The sequence below is a fragment of the Trachypithecus francoisi genome, unplaced genomic scaffold (genome assembly GCF_009764315.1).
Source record: "Trachypithecus francoisi isolate TF-2019V2 unplaced genomic scaffold, Tfra_2.0 Lachesis_group2, whole genome shotgun sequence".
NCBI classification, from domain to species: domain Eukaryota; kingdom Metazoa; phylum Chordata; class Mammalia; order Primates; family Cercopithecidae; genus Trachypithecus; species Trachypithecus francoisi.
Window position 1 is genome coordinate 111806443 of NW_022681465.1, and position 20032 is coordinate 111826474.

The window sequence follows — 20032 nt, forward strand, 5'->3', positions numbered from 1 at the left end:
GATTCCTCCTCATTGAAGACTCATCTCAGATGTAAACCCCTCCAGGGAGCCTGCACCATGATCCCAGGTTCACCGGTGGCACTGCTCATGCTGTGGTGGGCAGCTGTTCTGTTTCTCCATTATCTCCTCCTTCAGCACGTAGGTTCCTGGAGGGAGGGCTGTGTGATTGGTATTCTTGGTGTCTAGCACATGGTAGAAGCCCAGTGAATACTCATTTTACCGGAGAGGATTAAGACTCTTAGGAGAAGACATTCAGGACTGAAAATGAGAGGATACTGGCATTTACTGACCTTATGATCCACTGAGCAGAGAGGAGAGGGAAGCCAAGGGTAAGTATCCAAGTGTCCCAGGCTGGGTTGTTTCTGAAGGTGGGCCCTGGGTCTTAGGAGGACAGTGCCCGGGGTGCTGGGCAGAGCACACAGATAGACTCCCAGGGAAGTCACAAGCCCTTTTGTTCTCTTTCTCTCTAGTCTCCACCCTTGGAAGGCCCTCAGAGCGCAGCCTGGGAGCTCTGGGAATGACCTTAGTCTTGCAGAGGCTCCAGGAGAGCCTGCCACTGGCCGCTGCTCCGGCTCTGAGACATTTCCTCTGCTACCTGGGACACTGTGGCTGAAGAGGTTTGGAGCTCTGGCTCCTCCAAGGCCCTGCTCTACTCTAGTGCTTTGTAGGAAAGGGGAAGTTTGCCTCAGTCTCTACAGTGGGCAGCCTCTAAGATGCCCCCAGTAATCCCCTGTCCTGGTATTCACACCCTGTGTAGTCCCCTGCCTGTGAGTGTGGGTGAGTCCTGTGACTTATCTCTAGTCAATAGAAGATGGCAAGGGTGACAGGGGGGTCACCTCCATGGTTAGCTTATATAACAACATGGCTTACATCTTGCTAGCAGACTCTCTCTGTTGCCTTTTTGGCTTGCATGCTTTGGTGAAGCAAGCTGCCCTATTGTAAGCAGCCCCCGTGGAGAGGCCCACATGGCAAGGGCCAGGGGATGGCCTCCAGCCAACAGTCAGCCAAGAGCTGAAGCCCCCAATCCAACAGGAACAGAAGCCTGCCAATAATCACGTGAGCTTGGAAGTGAGTTGTGAACAGCTGAGCCTTCTGATGAGACCCCAGCCCTGGCCTGCACCTTGACTGCAGCCCTGTGAGAGGTCCTGAAGCAGAGGACTCTGCTAAGCTGTGCCGGGACTCCTGACCCACAGAAATGGAGAAAATACACATGTGTTGTTTTAAGCCGCTAAGTTTGTAATAATTTGTTATGTAGCCATCCATCACTAGCACAGCCTCCCATTGCACACTGAGCTCCCTCTGACTCAGAGTCCAGGGACGCTGCTACCCACAGTGCACTAAGCCAGGGGTATGGGCAGATCTGGGAGAACAGGCAGGAGGGTGATGTCAGGACATAGTAGGTGGGGGATCGTGGTCTGCACCCCTCCCCACATTGCCTAGTAAGTACAAAGAGCCAAAAGAAGAGTGACTGTGGCTGTCATGTGGAAGGTGCAGAGATTGATATCTTGGGCCCTGAATCAGCACTGGGGTCCCTGGCAACACACTGTGGGCCAGACCCTATGCTGGGTGCTGGGGAGGGATCAGAGCACAGGCCAGCCCTGCCTTTATAAAGCTTCCAAGTTAGTGAGGGAGACAGGTGCAGCGACATCTCTTTCAACAGAATTTGCAAAGCTCCATTCACTGAATGCTTGCCATGTGGTGCTCATAGCATGTGCAGGACCCCATTTACTCTTCACAACAAGTGTAGAGATTGGAGCAATGCTTATCATCCCATTTCACTTATAAGCAAACACTCAGAGGGGTTAAGTGGCTTGTTCAAGATCACTCTGCTGGGTGACAGAGCCGTAAACACATCCAGCGCTGTCTGAACACTCAGACATGATGCCCTGTGGCTGCGAGTGCAATGAGAGCCTCTGCTCTGGTCAGGGGGACGGGCTGGGTCAGGGTGGGCTTCAGAGAGGAAGTGATGTTTGAGTTGGAGCTTGAGGGAGCTCCAAGCTCCCGGGAGCACCAGGGAGGGTAAGGGCACCATCTATCTCAGGCACTGGGGACAGAATATGCAAATGCCAAGAAGACGGTATGGATGGGGGACTGGGGCACTTGGAGCACAGAGGTGGGTGTGGGTTCTGATCAGCAGGTTGAGGCCACATCACACAGGGCCATTTGGACAATTTGGATGTTATCCTATAGGCAGATGCCTTCCTATTGGCCTTTGGAGGGCTCTGGGCAGGGAGTGACATAGTGAAGTCTGCATTTTGGATGCGCCTTGCAGGCAGGGGCAGGGTGGCGGGAGAGGGTGCATGGAAGGAGAGGGGTGGGGGCTGGGAGACCATTGTGTGGCTATGGGAAGGGCCCAGCCAAGCTGAGAGGAGTGGGACCTAACTTAAGGCAGGGTATTAGGGTGAGGGTAAGGGCGGAGGGCGTTCCAGAATGGTCCTGACTCCTCACCAAGGCATGGGAAGTGGCTGTGTCCAGGAGGAATGCTGAGTGGTGTCCTTTCTTTGGGACCCCAGCCTCCTGCACGTGGCCTGCGGGGAGCAGGTCTCCCTCAGTGTTCGGGGAATGAATGAGGACAGGCCGCTGCCCACTGTGTGACTTGGCAGCATTCTCAGGAAGCAGCACCCTGAGGGTCCTGGGGGAAAGGGTGGTCAGGGATGTTGTGTGTAGGGGGTCCACAGGGACCACTCAGCCCCTGGGGCTGAAGAATTGATTCTGGAAGGCAGGGAGGCAGAGAGATCCTGGAACCCTGAGCCCATTCCCAACTCTGGCTGCGGTTGATTTCTGGAGTCCTTTCCATGGGGTCCTGGCTAGAAGTCAGGGTAAAACTGAAGATTTTCTGGGGCCTCTTGAGCTTTGTGGGTTGCCTCCGCCCTGGTGAGTCGGTGCCCCTGTTTGTCCCTGGTGGTGCCGATGGACAGAAGAGGACAGAGAGACAGAGAGCTGCTGTACAAGGTCTTTTTCTTTGTTGTCATGGTTGATTTTGTACATCTCAGCATTTGCATCATACAAAGGAGGGAGCAACAGCCATGGCTTTTGGTCAGGTTCAGGGGGGCTGAGGGGGTGCTCCTCCCCTCCCCCCAGGCACTGACACATTGAAAGGAAGCAGAGCAACAATGACACAGCACAAATGTAGGAAAGGGGTTCCCCCGCGCTAGCAGGATGGTCGATCTCACCTGGGTCTCACCAGGACTCCCCGCTCCCACCCAGGGCCAGCACGAGCACCTCCCATTCTCTCCCCAGTGAAGAGCGTGGGGTGACAGGAGTGGGACTGGAGCAGGGGACATTTGGTGGGAGGCATGTCCTCAGGCCTGGGAGCCCAGGCTGACCTCAGCCTCCCTGTGTGGTCAGGGGCCTGTGGAACCCTAGAGGATGGAGCAGGTGGCCAGCGGGGATGGGCAACCCTGCCAGCTGGGTGCTGGGCTCTTGGGGCTGGGGCCCACCGCACTGCACTCTAGCCACAAGGCTGTGGGCTGGCTGCTTTGCCCACCAGCTGTCCCCTGACAGGGGCTCTGGGCTGCAGTACTGCTGTCTCTTTTTCGTTCTCTCTCTCACACACCTGGGATGGCGTCTCCACTTCCTGATTCCATCTGGAGGAGTACCCCGCACAGCCTTGCTGTTAAGGACACCTTTTGGGAGCTTCTGGATTTGGAGGGGAGGATGTCCATGTTTGGAGATCCTGACCCGTCCTGACCCGTCGCCGGTGCCCAGCCCAGGGCGATCTGCAGCTGCCTTTTTCCTTCTCTCTGGCAGCGCCTCCCAGGCACGGGAGCCTGGGCCCTTCCCCAAGAGCACACACGCTCACCTCACCTGGTGCACGCTCCCTTGCACCTCATTCTTTTTTCACCCATCTACAAATGATTGCTCCTTCCTATTTTCCTATCTGGGGGTCCTCTCCCTTGTGTGTGCTGAATTCTGGGGCCACTCCTCCCCTAAATGTGTTGCATGCACACTGCCCCATTTATCTGTGCACACTCATTCCTCTCCCACCCAGTGGGTCACGCACACTTCACCTCCCAGGGGATCCTGTGAGGAGCCCACCCCTGCTAGAGCAACTCTCACGTATTCTATGCACTACGTGTGCCACACAGACATGCTCTCTGGGCCACACATTAGCTGCTCTCCACAGCCAGGTCTGCGTCAGTAATAACAGTCATTGTGTTCCCCTGGGCCTAAGAGTGATCACTTGGCAGTAGTTGGAGCCAGGTGTGTGCCAGGCAGAAATTTTCCCCCATACTCACCCCCAGGAAACCGCAAGTCCTGCTGTCCCAGAGCAGATAGAGGGGTCTGGGACATGGACCCAGACTAAACCAGCCATCCTGGAGGGCAGGCATCAGGGTGGGCCTGAAAGCCCTGATCCCTCTCTGGGAATACAGAGGGACTGCACTGTGGAGACCACCAGGGCAGCCCTCTGAGGGTCTGGGGTCCCTCCAGCCCACCTGGAATATCTGGTTTGACTGGGTTCTCTTGCTCATCTGAAGTGCCCTGCGCCTTGGTCTCTGCTACCTATCTGGTCCTCTCTGTGTCCTGGCATCACCATCGAGGTTTGAAGGTCCCTGTCAACTGGCGGAGGGGCACCTCTGAACACTTGTGTCCAAGCAGGGCTCACACACAGGGACTGGGGAGGCCTGGGGCCCCTGGACTGGGCCCTGCTTGTCTCTGGCCCAGGACCCCAGGATTCTTGAGAATGACCATCCTGCCCAGGATAACAGACACAAAGAGACAAGCAGACAACAGGGGTGCGAGGTGGCTCCCCATCACAGACACAGGCACAGACACAGGCCCCCGGGGGGCTGGACACAGGGGCACAAGGAGGGGGCGGGGGTGCAGGGAGGAAGGTAAGTCCAGGGAGCTGGAGCTGCCGAGGCCCTGCTCCCCAAGGAAGGGACAGACCAGGGGACTTTTCTGGTTCCCTAAACATATGGATTGTTTTGTCTCGTGTTTAAAGTATTGCAGTCTAACTGATATGGCTTTACCTATTGGAAACGGACAGAGAAGACACATGTCTGTCTCTGAAATAAAAGCAGAATCCACTAAAATGGAAAACCTGCAGAATGCAAACTGGGGCCAAAGGGAACAGGGGCTTCAGGGGCAGGCAAGTCGCCCCCTCCCTGGCCCCTGCTTTTGGGATAGGCCCTGGCGGGGGCCCAGCATGGCTTCCTGGGGCACTGCCTAGGTCTGTCGCAGTGGGATTCTGAGGACCTCAGGCAGGAACCCCCCAAGGGTGGGAGGCCAAGGACAAGGTCTCCTATTGGAAGTGGCCAACTGTGACCAGTGGTCTCAGGGCTGGGAGGGGACATCTTACTCACATTCTTTCTCCCCAAGCACACATCCATGCACGTAACTGTCTTTTCAGACCCCCAAACATGCACACACAAGCCTTCAAATATCTCTCAATTCTCTCAAACACACACTTCTACAACACCTAACACAAACCCATCACTCTCAATACACACGCTATTTTGAAAACACATTCTTACACAAGCTAACATATACAGCCTCTAAACACGAGATGGATAGCACAGACACATGACACAATTTCAACCCAAATACACCACCTCAATCAATCACACATACACAAGGCTAACACACAATCTGTAACACATAGATATAACAACTACAACACACACAATCTCAAGACACACACACGCTCTAACCCTACACATACGCATATGATCTCTGAACACGCAATCTCTGATGCAGTCTCTGCCACACACTATCATGCATGCATGGATACAGTTTCCTCCCTCATTGGACCCCTCTTCCCTCACCATCCCCACACAACTGACTGAGCAGAAAGCTGTGATAATTTGAGTGGGGGACAAATGCCAGTCCCAGACATGCCAGAGGAGAGTTTGTCCTTGGCCAGTGAGATGAATGGATGGTGCCTTCTGTCAAGTGGGGATTGGCTTCTCACCAAAGGCTTGGGGCTTTGGCCAGGAAGGGTCCTCCTGAGGACCATGGGGCCCTGGAAGCGCATGGACAGGACAGGGTGGGGAGAGGGTTGGATAAGAATGGGGGCAGCTTGGCCACACCGATGAGGGTGTTCCCCACGGCACAGACCATCGCTGCCCGATGGCTCCAAGTGTTTTCTGGGGGCCTGGGCAGCCCCTTGGCTGAGCAAGCTGGGCCCAGCCTGGCAGTGGGGGCCCAGGACCTAAGTGGGGTGGGGGTGAGGAACAAGGGGCTTCCCTACCTGGGGCTCCTCCACAGATGAGCTAAAGTCCACAAAGGATCCATTTGGAGGGACCAGCTTGGCAGGGGCCATGTCTCTCCAGGTGGGGGCTGGAGAAGGGGGTGCCCCTGGGCTGGGTGTCACCAAGGAGATGGAAGAAGGAGAGCCCCAGCCTCCTGCCCAGATCCCAGCATGGCCAGACCCGGGGTCTCTCAGCCTGGGCCTTCCCGGGACAGGCTTCCCCTGACTCCCTTCCTCAGAGCCAGGCCACTCAGTGCCCCTGCCCTGACCTGGGGGCCCACTGAGGGTTGGAGGCTAAAGGTCAGCATGCTGGGCAGGGCTGGAATGTGTCATTACTTTGGCTGACTGGGGACAGTGGTCCTCCTGGCAGTGGGGAGCATGAAGGAACGTATAGGGGTCACCACACTAGCACGACCTTAGGCTTCCTGAGGGGGCTCCCAGTGCCTTTGGCCCTGGGTTCAGCGCCCCCCCCACCCCTGCTGGGGAAAGACTGTCTTCCCTTTTTCAAGCTACTTGGGAGTGGGGTGCAGGTGGATACCCTGGAATGAAGGGAGGTGTGAGGGAGAGCTGAGGGGGAGAAGCCCCTGGCTGGGGAAGGGGGGCAGAGGCCAACTGAGGTTTTCCCCTTCAGAATTGAGACTTAACCTAATAAAAAGAAAAGAAAGAACCAAAAAGAAGTAGTAACAGGTGGAGTGGGCTGGGGCAGGAGGCCTGGTTACTTCTTGAACATGTCCTGCAGCGGCCCCGGCAGGTATTTGAGCACCGTGTCCAGGATGCTCTCCTCTTCCTCCTCCTCCTCGTCCCCGCAGCCCGCAGGGATGGCCTTCTTGGGCCGGGTCAGGCTCCCCTCGCAGGGCTGTTCGAGGGCCGCTTTCTCCTCTGCTTCCTTCTCCTCCTTCTTCTTCAGCCCATACTGGGGAGGGGGAGGGCAGAGACGCGCATGAAGCGGGGTGGGCAAGGAGACAGCAGGAGTCTCACGATCATGCAGCACTGGCCGAGGTGGCCAGGAGTACTTCCCGAGCCTCAGTTCTGTCATCCGTAAAGTGGGCATAAGGGGTCTTCCCTGTAGGACGGTGCCTGGTCCTCAGTGCGAGAGACCATGCGTGGGGTTTCCTCTAAAATTAACGTCTGCCCATGAGAACTTCCTGCTGTGCTGAAATCCCCAAAGATCTGAACACGGGGCGTTTGCTCATATATTTTGAGCCAAATTTGGTGACGAATCTGACTTGAACCAATGGAAGACTACTTCTAGCCTTTATTTATTGCACAGCACTAACAGACATGCACTGGACTGTCTGGAGTAGGGTGGCAGCCCCAGACCCGCTGGGAGTGACACCTAACAGCACAAGGTGCTTAGGACACTGTGGTATTTTTCGAACATTCCCCAATTCAGAACTGCACTCATTTTTGGTCCCAAGGGTATGCAGTACTAAATGGTGGACCGTAGGGTCCACCCTCTTGGAGTACCTACTACGCGCATTCTCTTAATCCCCAAAAGGATCCCTTGAGGGAGGTGTCCTTGTGACACCCATTTTGCTGATGAGAAGAGTGAGGCTCAGGGAGAGCTAGGGCGAAGGTGAGAGCTGGGATCCAGGGGAGGCCGGGCAGGGACTTTCGCTGAACCGGTTTTACCCGCTAGTGGCCCTCCCCAGGGCGGGCGGGCAGAGCTGACCTTATCTCGGATCTGCTGCCGGACCTTCTCCCGCTCCGCCTCCATGCGCGCGTGCTTGGCCTTGCGCTCCTCCTCCTGCTGCCGCAGGGCCTCCTGCCGCTCCTCCTCCTTCTTCTGCGCGTCCGGGTCCTTCTCCTCTTCTCCCCCCAGCATCTTCCCCATGTCCTTGGTGGCCCCTACGAGGAAGGGGTGGGAGGGAGAGGGCGGGGTCAGCCAGGGATCAGGGCTGGGGAGAGAGGGGCTGGGCGGGCCGAGCCCCCTCCCACAAGGGTCGGACCCGCTGAGGACGCGCGGTGGGGCGCTGGACCTCACCTCCAAGGGCCTGCTTCATGACGAAGTCCATGCCGCCGGCTCTGGTTAGCGTGCCTTAGCCCACGGCAGAATTTGCATGCAGCGCTCCTGGCTGGCCTGGCTCGGGAAGACGTGACAACCTGCAAAAGAGAATTGGGAGTCAGATGGGAGAGGCCTCTGCGCAGGCAGGGTGGTGGAGCTAGACAGACAGCAGCCTCACCCTGGTTCAGACACCAGGCACCCATCACTCAGGTCAAGACCCAATGCCCTGCTAGAGGAAAAAGGAGAGGGAAGAGAGCGATTTACTGGGCAGACAGGTAGGTGCTGCCAAATGGCTTTTTGAAAGCGGTTTGGTCCCTATTTTAAACCCTTCATCTTGACCCTATTGTTCAGATTTGATTGAAGCCAGGAGCATTGGAAAGAGCTGTGAACTTGGAGTCAGGCAGATCTGGGTTCCAATGCTACCATCATTTCCTTATTTGCCATGGAAACTTCAGCAAGGCCCTAACCTGCTCAAGTCCCCAGTTTCCTCCTCTCTCAGAGAGAAATGGCAATGCCACCTTTCCCCGGGGTCTGGCGGAGATTGGAGGGGGCCCAGCCTGGGCCACTGGATCAGCCCATCAAAAGACCAGCCCGTGTTACTGCCGCAGCCAATCGGAGGCAGCTGAGCAAATGAGGGCAGCCAGCTTGGATAAACAGATCCCGACTTTGAAAATCAGACAAATGGAAAATAAGTTATTTTTATTGTAGTGTACATGTAATTTTTATGTTTTATAGCTTAATATCGATTTTTATTTTGAATTTCACATGGGAGTGCTGGAGACATAACCTTCTGGGGGCTTAGGGCTTTTAAACTACCTAGCATAGGCCTTGCAGGCACTTGGCAGACATTAGTACCCTACCCCTCTTCCTAAATCACCGACTTTCGGTTTTTATTATACTTTTTATTGTTCTGTTTTTGCCTCAGAAGTGTTCTCCAAATAAAATCTTAATGGGAATCTCAATATGCAAAATATGTGAAAGTGGAACTCTTCCAATGGTAGACGTGGGGGAGGAAGAGCCTTCCCCCTTGGCCTCCTTACCATCTTCACCCCACATCCCTGAGAAGCTGAACCCTAGTGCTCTAACTTGAGAGTTTCTTTGTATTTTAACCATTCAGTTCCACTGGTTCTTTAATAGACACAGATCTGTTTTCAAGTGTAGAGGGGACATCTGTGAGCTATCCAAAGTGTGAAGTAGCTTCATGGCAAGCGGAGGCCAGGCCTGTTCCCCAAGGCCTTTTGTCCCACACAGCCTTGCAAGGAAGAAAAAAGGTTCCTGGGAAAGGGTGGCAGATATTGCAACCTTGTTGGATTCAAGGCTGGATATTGCAACCTGGCTGAGTTCCGGGTCACTGGTTGTTCTTTGATAGATTTTCTTCATTTCTCTCAAGATGAGAAGTCATATCGGTAGACTGAGATTATTTCATGATATGGGGCCCAAGAGCGTATCTACGTGATCAGGCCATCTCATCTGATAGGTTGTTCTGGGAAGAGAAAGTCATTATGTAGCAGAAAAAAAAAAGAAAGCAAAACAAAAAACCCAGGGGCTTTGGCATCAGACACACCTGGTTCAAAATCCAGGCAGCTATACTTACTGGCTGTGGGTCCCTGGGCAAGCTTCAGTTTGCTCCCTGCAAAATGGGGGAGTATTAAGGCCACCCTAGAATGGATGTTTGAAGGAGAATGAATGATACCAGTCAAGTGCCTGGGGTGTTGCAGGAGCTCATAAAATGTCAGCCGTTGCCGACTACATATTTGTGGAACAAGCCAAAAAGGAACAGGCTTTTCATGCTTTCTAAGAAATGCAAGAGAACCCACCTGCCTAACCCCAAATTCTGAGTTTGAAGGTTGCTCAGCTCAGTCAAGATGTTTTCGCTTGATTTAATACATTGTGAAAAAACTTCATTTCTAAGAACAGGAAATTAACAATTTAATAATCAAGTGATTTCAGGAACTCTTGGGTTCCTACTCTGTGTTTACATAGAGCTCAAGGAATTACCAGGTGGCAGTGGGAGATGCAGGGCTCTAATTTGAGATGTTCCAAATTGGTGGGCAGGGCACCCAGGCTTTAGTTGCACCCTCATCCCTAACTTGCTGGGTGATTCTGACGTGTCTGTCTCCTGGAGCAGATGATCTTCCAGGCCCTTTCTCCTGTGCCTCTGTTGGAGCAGTCTGCAGCATTTGAACTGCTGACAACCCCACTGTACCCCCAAACCTCCTTCTCTCTTGGTTCTGTGACTCAGTTCTTTCCTGTCCCTGCTTCCCCTGTTTCCTCTCCTCTCCTCTTTTCTTCTCTTCCTTTGCGTTTTCTGACTCCTCTTATTCCTCCTGTCTCTTATATAAGCTTTTTCCCCATAACTCTGACCTCAGCCCCTGCCTCTTTTTTCTTTCTAACCTTTCCCTGGGAGAACTTATGCATTCTAGGGGTTTTAATGACCACTGAAACTGATGACACCTAGACCTATATATTGACTCATCCAGCAAGTATTAATTGAGCACCTACTTTATGCCAGTCAATGTGTTAGGCACTGGGGATTTACAGGAAACAGGACAGACAAAGCCTTGACCTCATGCAGATTACATTCTGAGGTATGTATGTGTGTATGTGAGTGTGGGTGTACATGCATACATGTGTAGGGAAATAGGCAATACATAAGTAAAAAAACACATTTACCTTCTCCTGGATACCCTTTCCTGGATGTCTGTGGGCACCACTCAAACTCAACATGCCATTTCTGTATCACCGAACTGTCACCTTCTCCAGCCACCTCTGCTTGCAGGCATGCATTAATCAGACATTGTTTACCACTGCCACCCCTCCCCCAGTTTACAAAGTACCTCTGCTCACCACTGAGTCTTCTCAATGCTTACATTCCTGTGGCTCTAATAGCTCTTCTTCAGCATGCTGGGATTCTTTATCTGAAATTTCCAACTGTGCCCAAAAATCATGCTGCCCAATCCCAGGATGAACCTCCGAGCTGTTAAGCAGTCTCCCGTTCACTCTGTCTACACTCTCCTAACGAATTCTCCTTTTCTCAAGGCCTAAACTACTACTGCCTTCTCCCTCTCAGCAGGTGACTTTCCCCCACTTCAAGGGCCAAAGTATAAGGGGTATGAGCTCTGAGGTTAGGCATGCCTGACTCACATCTTGAATCTGCTGCTTTTTAAGCTGTGCAATAGTAATTGACCTAGCTTCACTGATACTTGATCTTCTCTATAAAATGAGAATTATAATGCCACTTTGAAATTTTAGAAATACTCTATGGGATGTGTTTGCACATGCTGGGTGCTCAGTAAATGGTGGTTGTAATAATCAAAACAATTAATGTCAGTGAGTGGGAGCTTCAGTAACCTCCCTTCCTTCTAGCTCCTGAGGAAGAAGCCGTCTTCTGGCTGAAGCCAATTCATTCACCTGTGCCCTGGATTCCCTCTCTTTATACCTCATCACTCCCTCTTCCTCACATCTTCCATCTCCTCTCCACAGGTTGCTTTTATCCCCTCCCTTCTTTAACTCCTTCCCTATATTCTGTGTTTCCCTTAATCTCACCCCTCTCACTTTGTGACGAAGTGGTTTCAACTTGGTATCTCCACGTCTTCACCTCCCAGTCAAGCCCTACCTCTCTGTGAGACCAGAGCTCTGCTGCCTCTGCAGGAACCCTGAAACTGCCATAATCAGTCGCCACAGGCCTTCCCATTGTCAGATCCAAGAGGGTCTTCACAGCCGTCCTCCTCCTCCTCCATCCCTCTGCTGCATCACATGCTGCTGCTGACTCCCTCCCCCCCACCTTTTCCAGCTTTCTGGAATCTCCTCCTGAATTCCATGACACAGCATTCTTGTGGTGTTCATCCTACTTTTCAGATAGGTCTTCTCTCTCTTCTTTGCTGACTCCTTTCCTTTCCCTTAAAGTGAAGATGTTCTCCAAATGAACTCTCCCTTCCTGCCTCTCCTGCTCCTCTGTCTCCCTTGGGAATCTCATCTACCCCTTTTGGTTTAGTGCACTTCTTTAGCCACAGATGCCTCCCTCTCTCTGCCTTCCCTCCCCCAAACCTGCGCATTTAACTCTCTGTTGGATGTTGTCACATGGAGAATCTCAAATTCTGTCTGTCCAAAGATCAGTCTCATCCTGGCTTTCCCCACACACCCATCTTTTTCTCTAGTGTGGCTTGTCCCAATCACCTCAACGAAAACTCTAGAGACAGCAAATTCCTCATTCATTCATTCATTCATTCACTCACTCACTTGCTCATACTACAAATATTCCTTGAGTATCTACTTTCTGCCAGACATTGTTCTGGGTGCTGGGGCTGTGGCAGGGAACAAGGGAGTCCCAGCAGTGGTCTCACAACAGTCAGCTGGGCTAGGGAGGTAGAAGCTGAATAGCAGATCACACAAGGAATTGGTGAGTAAGATTGGGATGGGGGTGCCGAGGGAGAATTCCAGGGAGAAGTCCAGATGCTGTGGCTTTGCAATGCTGCCTGCATCCCCACCCTCCATTCTCTGACTGCTGCTAATGCCTTGGTTCAGGACCTAGAGATTCTGGATTTATCCATAACCTCTAACTCTCTCTCCCCCAGCTCTCATCCAGCCTCCACATGGCCGTCCAATTAATCTTCCTAAAGGGCAGATTTGCTCATTCACACACACCCTGCAATGGCTCCCCATGGCCTTGTTAAACTGAAGCGAGTCCTTGTGCTGACCTTCAAGGCCTGCACAGTCTAGCACCCATCTGTCTTCCTTGCTGCTGGTGTGCCACCTCTTGTACAGGGCTCTGCTTCTTGCACAGGGCTTTGCTTCTTGCACAGGGCTCCACTTCAGCACGTAGTATTTCCCAACAGATACTCTTTCTGAAAATGCCTGGGCATTTGTGCATGCTATTCCCACAGCCTTGGAACCTCTTACCCTCATCTCTGCCAGTTCACATCCTGGCTCCATCACTTACTAAGTAACCTTGAGCAAATGACTCAATGTTTTCTCATCTGTGAAATGGAGACAACAACACCTATTCCCAAGGCTTGTAGTGAGCATTGAATGAAGTGATGCAAATAGAGTGCTTAGCCCAGTGTTGGCACAGAGTAGGTACATATTATCTAACATCATTGCAGTCATCATTATCATCAGCAGCAGCATTAATTTCCGAAGATCCCTCTCAAATAGCACTCCTTCCATGCAATTTCCCGGATCTCCTTGGCAAGATGTGAGGGCATCTTCCCCTTTGGAGACCTGTGGCACTTTCTGGGGCAGTATTGCTCGCCTCCAGTACGTGCTCTCTTTGTCTGTTTTTCCCTTCCTGGTCACTCTGAGCTCCTCTCAGGACAGGACCAGTATTTTGTTTCATTTCTCCTGTCCCCAGAATTGGCTACATCTCCTGGTACATGGTAGATCCTGAGGACATGTGCGCTGGGTTGAATTTAACGTGTCAACGAGTGCATGAGGGTGTGTGCGTTGGAAGTATGACCCCGTGTGTGCAACTCTGGACTTAGACATCGTATGAGTGCGTGCGTGTGTGCAGGAGTGTGTGTGGATGTTTTGCCATATGCCTGCGGGAGTGCTGAGGTCCAGCAGGTTGCCAACAGTTGAGGATTTTGACGGGGCCGCCAGGAGGCGCTCCTTAGCGGTTCTGCGGGAAGTCTTGGTCTATCCCTGCGCGGGAAGGGGGTGGGGGTGGAGGTGGGGGTGGGAGTGGGTGGGGGACGCTGCACTGGGGGAGGGGAGGCGGGGGGCGGGGAGGGATGCTGCTGTAGGGCCAGGTTTCCCTGCCTTCAGTGCGCTGGGGACCCAGGGCGCGCCTTCAGCTTCCTTGCCCTCTCCGACTCCCTCCGAGCCCGTCCCAGCCCAAGCACCGGCTCAGGCTCGACCATCAGAGCCCCTGGAGGTTTTCGGGACTGGGCCCCGCCATCTGACAAGCCGACTCGGGCACCTGCAATGGTTGTCCTTATGGCTGTTTTTCTGTTTTTATGGCTCAAGTCTGGGCTATATTCACCGCAACTCAATTCAACACTCATTTGCTTGTGGCAGGGGACTGTACGCCAAAGGCAGTGGCAGAGACAGGGGACGTCATTCCACCTCCTCCCCCCGCCCCGTCCCCACCCCGTGGCCCGGGATGGGAGAAGCATGGGGGAGGGGAGGGGCAGCGGAGGATGGGAGGAGGTAGGAAGCCGGCCCCGGCTGAAAAGCGGAAGTGGCCAGGGGTTCCCGTTTCCCCGCCAGAAGAGAGGACAGGAACCCCGGCGCCCCTCTATCGGACCCCCGCGGAGACCTATACCCCCAGCAACTCTGCCTTGGAGCTCCCAGTGGGCCACAGAGAGCGCCCCTTCCCCCAACACACATAGCTCCAACCCCAAGACCCGGCCCGGTTTCAAACTTTGCTGGGGGAGGGGGCAGATTGAGGCCGACGAGAGCGAGAGCACAGAAGGGGTCGTTCCCGAAGACTCCAGGCGCCGGACGTACGCTGCCCAAGCCGCTTCTCCTCCCGGAAAGGGACAAATAGTCCCCTTGGTCCCCTATCCCCAGTCGACGTTTACGTTCTCCTCCCCTCCACCTGCGGTCTGTCCGCCCCCTTGCCGCCGCCCTCTGACTCACTCCGGGAGCACGAACTGTACCCCTCGGGGGCGACTCCCTCCTCCTGGGCGAAGCGTGCTCCGGCGGGCTTCGGGTTAAGCACAGCCAGAAGTAGCTTAGATCGACGTCCCCCACCCCCGCGAGCTCAAAGTTGTTCTCTGGGTTCAGACTTGAGTCTCCGCCGCGGCCGGGGCGGTCCTGGCTCCAGGACCCCGGCCATTCGGGCTCTACCCGGAGTCTCCGGCTAGGGCCCACGCCTCCCCTTAGTTCGCAGCCAGCCGCCGGCTCGCGGCCCCTCGCAGGGAGCTGTCCTTTCAGCACCATGGAGAGTGCGTCCGGGAGTGTCCCCTCTACCGCCTCTGAGTCCCCATCCAGCGCCCAGGCAGCCTTGGGGAGCTGTCCCCCCGAAAGCCGTGCTCCCCAGATTCCCGAGTTGCCCCAAGGCCTCGAGGCGAGAACCGGGACCCTGTTGCCCACAGCCCGGCTCCGCCCTCCCGGCCCTCGGCCAGCACCGACCTGGCGGTCCCTGCAACCGTCTGAGCCACTGCAGGGCTCCGGCCCGACTCCACGAGGTGGTTCCTTCTGCTATTCCAGCTCCCGCCGCCGCGTGCAACTCCGCCAGGCGAGCTGGGGCCGCGGCTTCTGCCGCGGGCGGCTGCCGAAGGCGCCCTCCAATCACGCCCCTCAGCCGGGCCCTGACGTTCTACCGCTCCCCTTCCAGATGGGAAATTCAAATCTCTCTCTCTCTCTCTCTCTCTCTCTCTCTCTCTCTCTCTCTCTCTCTCTCTCTCCCCTCTCTCTCCCTCCCCCCCTGTCTTTCTCTCCTCTCTCTCTCTCCCCTGTCTCTCTCTCCTCACTCTCTCTCTCTCCCTTCCTCCCTCCTCCGTCGTCTCTTCCTTCTCTCCCTCTCTCCCTCCCTCCCGTCTCCTTCTCCCCCCATTCCTCCCCCTCTTTTCTCGCTCCCCTCTCCTCTCTCCTCCACCTTACACTGTTCTCCTCCCCCTCGCAGACGCCCCTGCCGTCTCGCTGCAGCCAGACATCCTGGCCACAGCTCCAGGCCACAAGCTTGCTGCTCCTGAGGAGTGGTGGGGGCAGGGGATGGAGGAGGGGCTCTTTAAAGCAGAGCTCAAAGTTCGCCTCCTTGGGAAGCCCTCTTTGGTTTCTCCAGGCAGAGTGGTCGCACTTCTTGGGGTTCCTGCGGCTCCTAGACAAGCCCTTGCCTCAGCGACTCTCATTCCACCTCTTGGCTTGTCTCTTGCCTGTGAGCAGCTCCAGGACTGGACCTTGGCCGGATGATCTTTACAGCCGCGCCCCTCCCCAGCACAGTGCCCAGCCACAGGAGCACTCAGGAAACACTGATGGAGGGTGTGGGCAAGACCCTCGCAGTGGGTCAGCACCCAGTGAGAGAAGACTGATGCAAAACTGCAGTGGACCTTAGGCAAGCCACTCACTAATCCCTTTGAGATCTGATATCCTGTGAAGAATAAGGACTCCTCTGGCAAAATTTATTCTAGAAGGCCATTTCTTTTCCTCCTATGCCCAAGAAAGTAAAAGGACTTCCAAGAGGCACGACAACATCTGCTACCATCCCCAGCTTTTCCTCTTCCCCTGGCACTCATGTTTTTTGTTTTATTACTTTCTCTTAATGAGCCTCTTTATTCTGCCTGCCATCTTTCGGCTCCCAATTGCTCCCTTTAATCAGGCCCGATGTGTAGGAAAATGGTTTCAGAGAGGAGGGGCTTTGCACAAGGCCTTTGAAAGATCTGCAGGAGTTTCTACATCTGTCAGGGTATGTCAGACTGGAGATGGCTTCTCCTTCTAAGGGGATGGCCTCCTTCCAAGGAAGGGGCAACAAGAGTTGCAGAAATGTGATTTCGTTCCAATGACGGGGAGCTTATCCCTTCACACACGATCACAGCAAAGGCCTTATTCGTTCTAATGAGGGGGAGCTTATCCCTTCACACACGATCACAGCCAAGGCCTTAAAGCAGGAACCCCCCCCACCCCCACCCCGCCGACAAGTCAGAGGCCACTGGTGAACCTGGCCACTGGTGAACAAGAGGCCTTGTCACCTGGAGAATCACCTTCTGAAGCCTATGTCTGTTCTCCCCTTACAGGCTTGGGTAAAGAAGGCCCCTCCTTTAGGGCTGAGTTCCATGTTTAGCACTGTGTTGGGCCGTCAGCATAGAATGCTTATTCTTTATTTTTCTTCCCTTTCCTAAGGCAGATACTAAGAGGGGGATGGCAGTGGCAGGGAGGCTCTTTGATTAGAGTTACTTAGACTTTCCACTAACGCCTGAGGGGAGTTCTGGGCAGGGAGATCTGACATCATGTCATTTCGAGTGCACAGTCCTCCTCATCACCTCTTTCTTCATGTGCTTCAAGAACATGCTTAGTAAATGGGACCTGGCTGCCAGCACTCTGGTTACAACTGAGGTTTTTCCACAACTGGTATTGCTTTTGACATGGACACAACTGAACTGGGCTACAAATCCAGTTGAGGTTTAGGGAAAATACTGAGCTCAGTTCTGGACACCACACTTTAAGATGGACTTTGACAAACTTGAGTATGTCAAGCTCGAGAAGGGGCTAGTCTGGTGGTGGGCACCTGGAAAACAGGTCAAATGAGGGCAGGTTGAAGGATTTGAGGATCTTTCACCTGGGAGAAAGAACACTGAGGGGGCATTAACCCTTGAAGGGCTGGCAAGTCCTGCTTAATTTATAATTCCCCCGCTTAGTAACGTGCCTGGCAAAGTAGGTGCTAAGGAAGTGCTTGAATGGATGAATAACTGTTGCAGGGGAAGAGTAGTACTATTGCTTTTTCTATTGCTGGCGATAGAATTAGGGCAATGGGGGAAAGGTAAAGGAAGCAGGCAGAAGCTCTGAGAGGAAGAACCTGCTCTCCATAGGAGCTGTCCAGCCATAGCATGGACTGCCCCATGTGGGGTTATGGGTTCCCTACATCTGGAAGATGGCACGTGGGTGGGAGGCTGGTCCAGCTGATGGCTAAAGCTCCCTTTGAGCCCAAGCATCTCTGAGTCTATAGAAATCTGCCTAAGCTGACATGAACTGTGTCTCACTGCAGAAAATCTTACTGGTGAATAGGAAGACAGCTCAGCCACATTTTGGTGACTTCATTTTATTGAGCAATAAGGGGTAAATCATGATACTTTAGCCATTAAAGAAAGGTGATGAAGAGATGAGTACCTGCTCCCTATTCAGTGTTACCAGCCTTGACATGCTTCCCAAATGACCTACTATTATTGAAAAAGTTGCTGAATATCATAAGCATTTCCTAATGATTAAAATACTACTACTAATAGTGAATATTTGAGCTTTCATTACGTCTCAGGTGTTAACTTTGGTGCTTTATATAATTTACATGTTCTCATTTAATTTACGCAAGCGCTTATGTTCAAGATGGGAAAGTTGAGGCCCAGGGAGATAAAATGAATCTTTGGCAGAGCCAGCATTCCAGACCAGGCTTGCCTGACACTGAGTTCTGTGGTCCTTCCAGCACATGGGGCTGTTTCTCTCCTGACACATCCCACAGCCTATGGAAATGTAACTTTTGCTCTGCAGATATTTTTTTTACATTGGCATTTATAGTCTTCCCTGTTCTCCAGTTTCTCACTGAAAGAAAAAAAAAAACTGCCAGGAAATCACACCCAGATCAGGGTCCTCATGTCATGTGGGTTGCCAGCATTTCCTTCATCTCCTGCATCTCTAATCCAGCGGGAGTGCAAACACGCCTAGCCGCAGGTTCTTGCCGAGCCTGCTCTGTAGACAGCTTCTAAGAGTCACCTGGTAAAATATAGATGTGGCTCTGCTTCAGGTGACTTATCCTGGCTGGAGCTGAATTTCCACTTTTATTTATGAGCCCTGGGGGCAGGAGGAGGGGCTCAGATTTGAAGAGATTTGTAAGATGTTATGTATATGCCTTGAATGTTCAGTAGGAAGCCAATCAAGAGAGCTAATGTTAGTACTTTGTGTGAGGATCGAGGAACAATGTGTGAGGAATGACAACTGTCACAGACCATAAATGTGGTGATCAGCGAGAGAGCTTGCATAAGGCTCTCGTCCAAAGGTCAGCCCATTTCTTCCCTGCAATTGCCTCAGCCCAGAGGGCATCCTGGATGCCATGTGGGAGGTGAGGGGGTGTCTAGGAAATGCCAGGCACCAGCTCTGATCTGGAGCTTGCTGGCTGGTCCTGAGCTTGCTGGGAGTTATGTTGGTGGGTGCAGGGAGACATTCAAATGCTCCAGACACTGGCTTCACATCCTGTCATTCTAGCGTGAGCCTGAAGGGGCAGAGTTGGTCTTGGTTTGGGAGGTTGGCCATGTGCCCAAGGAAACAGAACTGCGGGGGTGGTACACAGAGAAGGGCTCTAGGCCACTTTGCTCATCTGATGAGTGCCTTCCCTCTTGTCACTGACAATGGCTGGGTGCCATCAGTGTGAGGGTCCCAGTGTACCTCCTTCAACATGGAATGGCATGGTGTGAAGGCAAACCCATAAGTGTGCAATGGTGTATTTGAGTGCCCAGCAGTGTGGGACTGTGCAGATGGGAGAGTGGTAGCACTCAGGTGCAGTGACACAGGCACTGTGTGTCATCATTAATGTGTGGCAGGGCAGGCGTGGGTCTGTGACTCTCAGTGTGTGCTGGTGTTTCCCTCCCGATGGGATGTGACTCCTGTGTCAGTGTGTTGTTGGTGTGTGATGGTATAGACCTACATGGAGTGTTGTTAGAGTAGAAGAAATCAATGGCATTGTTTGGGCATTTGGCTGTAAGGCAAGAGTACTACCTAGAGCTGTGCAGATTGTGTACTGCACAACCACAGAGGGCACCATTTACATAGACTGTGCCAGACACAAAGGCTCTGGGGACATATCACCATTTCTGTATATTGGTGTATGTCTAAGTGTTGCTGTCAACCAGGAATGCTCCAGGTGATAGGGTGTTACCATCAGTATGAAATGGTGTAGTCCTGTGTAACCATCAGTGGTAAGGTTGCAGATATGAGTGTCCTACAGTGGGCTGGAACATGTGTCACTGCGATTGTGTAGGGCAGTAAGGGTGTGTGTGTACAGCCAGGAGTGTGTCATTACCACTGGGCAGGTAGGCAGGCAAAATGCATCACAGATAGTGACTGACCCCTCCTTATCTATTCTGCCCCCACCAGAGACACCCTCATTAATTCAACTTGCTGGCTCCTATCCCACCTGGGAAACTGCAGAAGCCCCGGCACCCTTCATTCTTATTTTATTTTTTTTAGAT

At 53.3% G+C, this 20032-nt stretch overlaps 1 protein-coding gene across 4 annotated transcripts in view; it reads right to left on the reverse strand.

Annotated features, from left to right (window-relative positions):
* Window positions 1-2941: 2941 nt before the first annotated feature.
* CPLX2 (complexin 2) overlaps window positions 2942-20032 on the reverse strand; it is an 88098-nt gene continuing 71007 nt past the window's right edge. The window contains exons 3-6 of one of the 4 annotated variants that reach the window (XM_033180124.1): window positions 18326-18332; window positions 8178-8296; window positions 7866-8041; window positions 2942-7106 (exon numbers count right to left, since the gene is read on the reverse strand). In XM_033180124.1, the coding sequence (XP_033036015.1) occupies window positions 6909-7106; window positions 7866-8041; window positions 8178-8208 (405 nt within the window). In that variant the 5' untranslated portion in view covers window positions 8209-8296; window positions 18326-18332 and the 3' untranslated portion in view covers window positions 2942-6908. Of the gene's footprint in view, window positions 7107-7865; window positions 8042-8177; window positions 8297-14777; window positions 15617-18325; window positions 18333-20032 lie in introns of those variants that run through there. The other 3 variants (XM_033180121.1, XM_033180125.1, XM_033180122.1) reach the window with 3 other exon arrangements.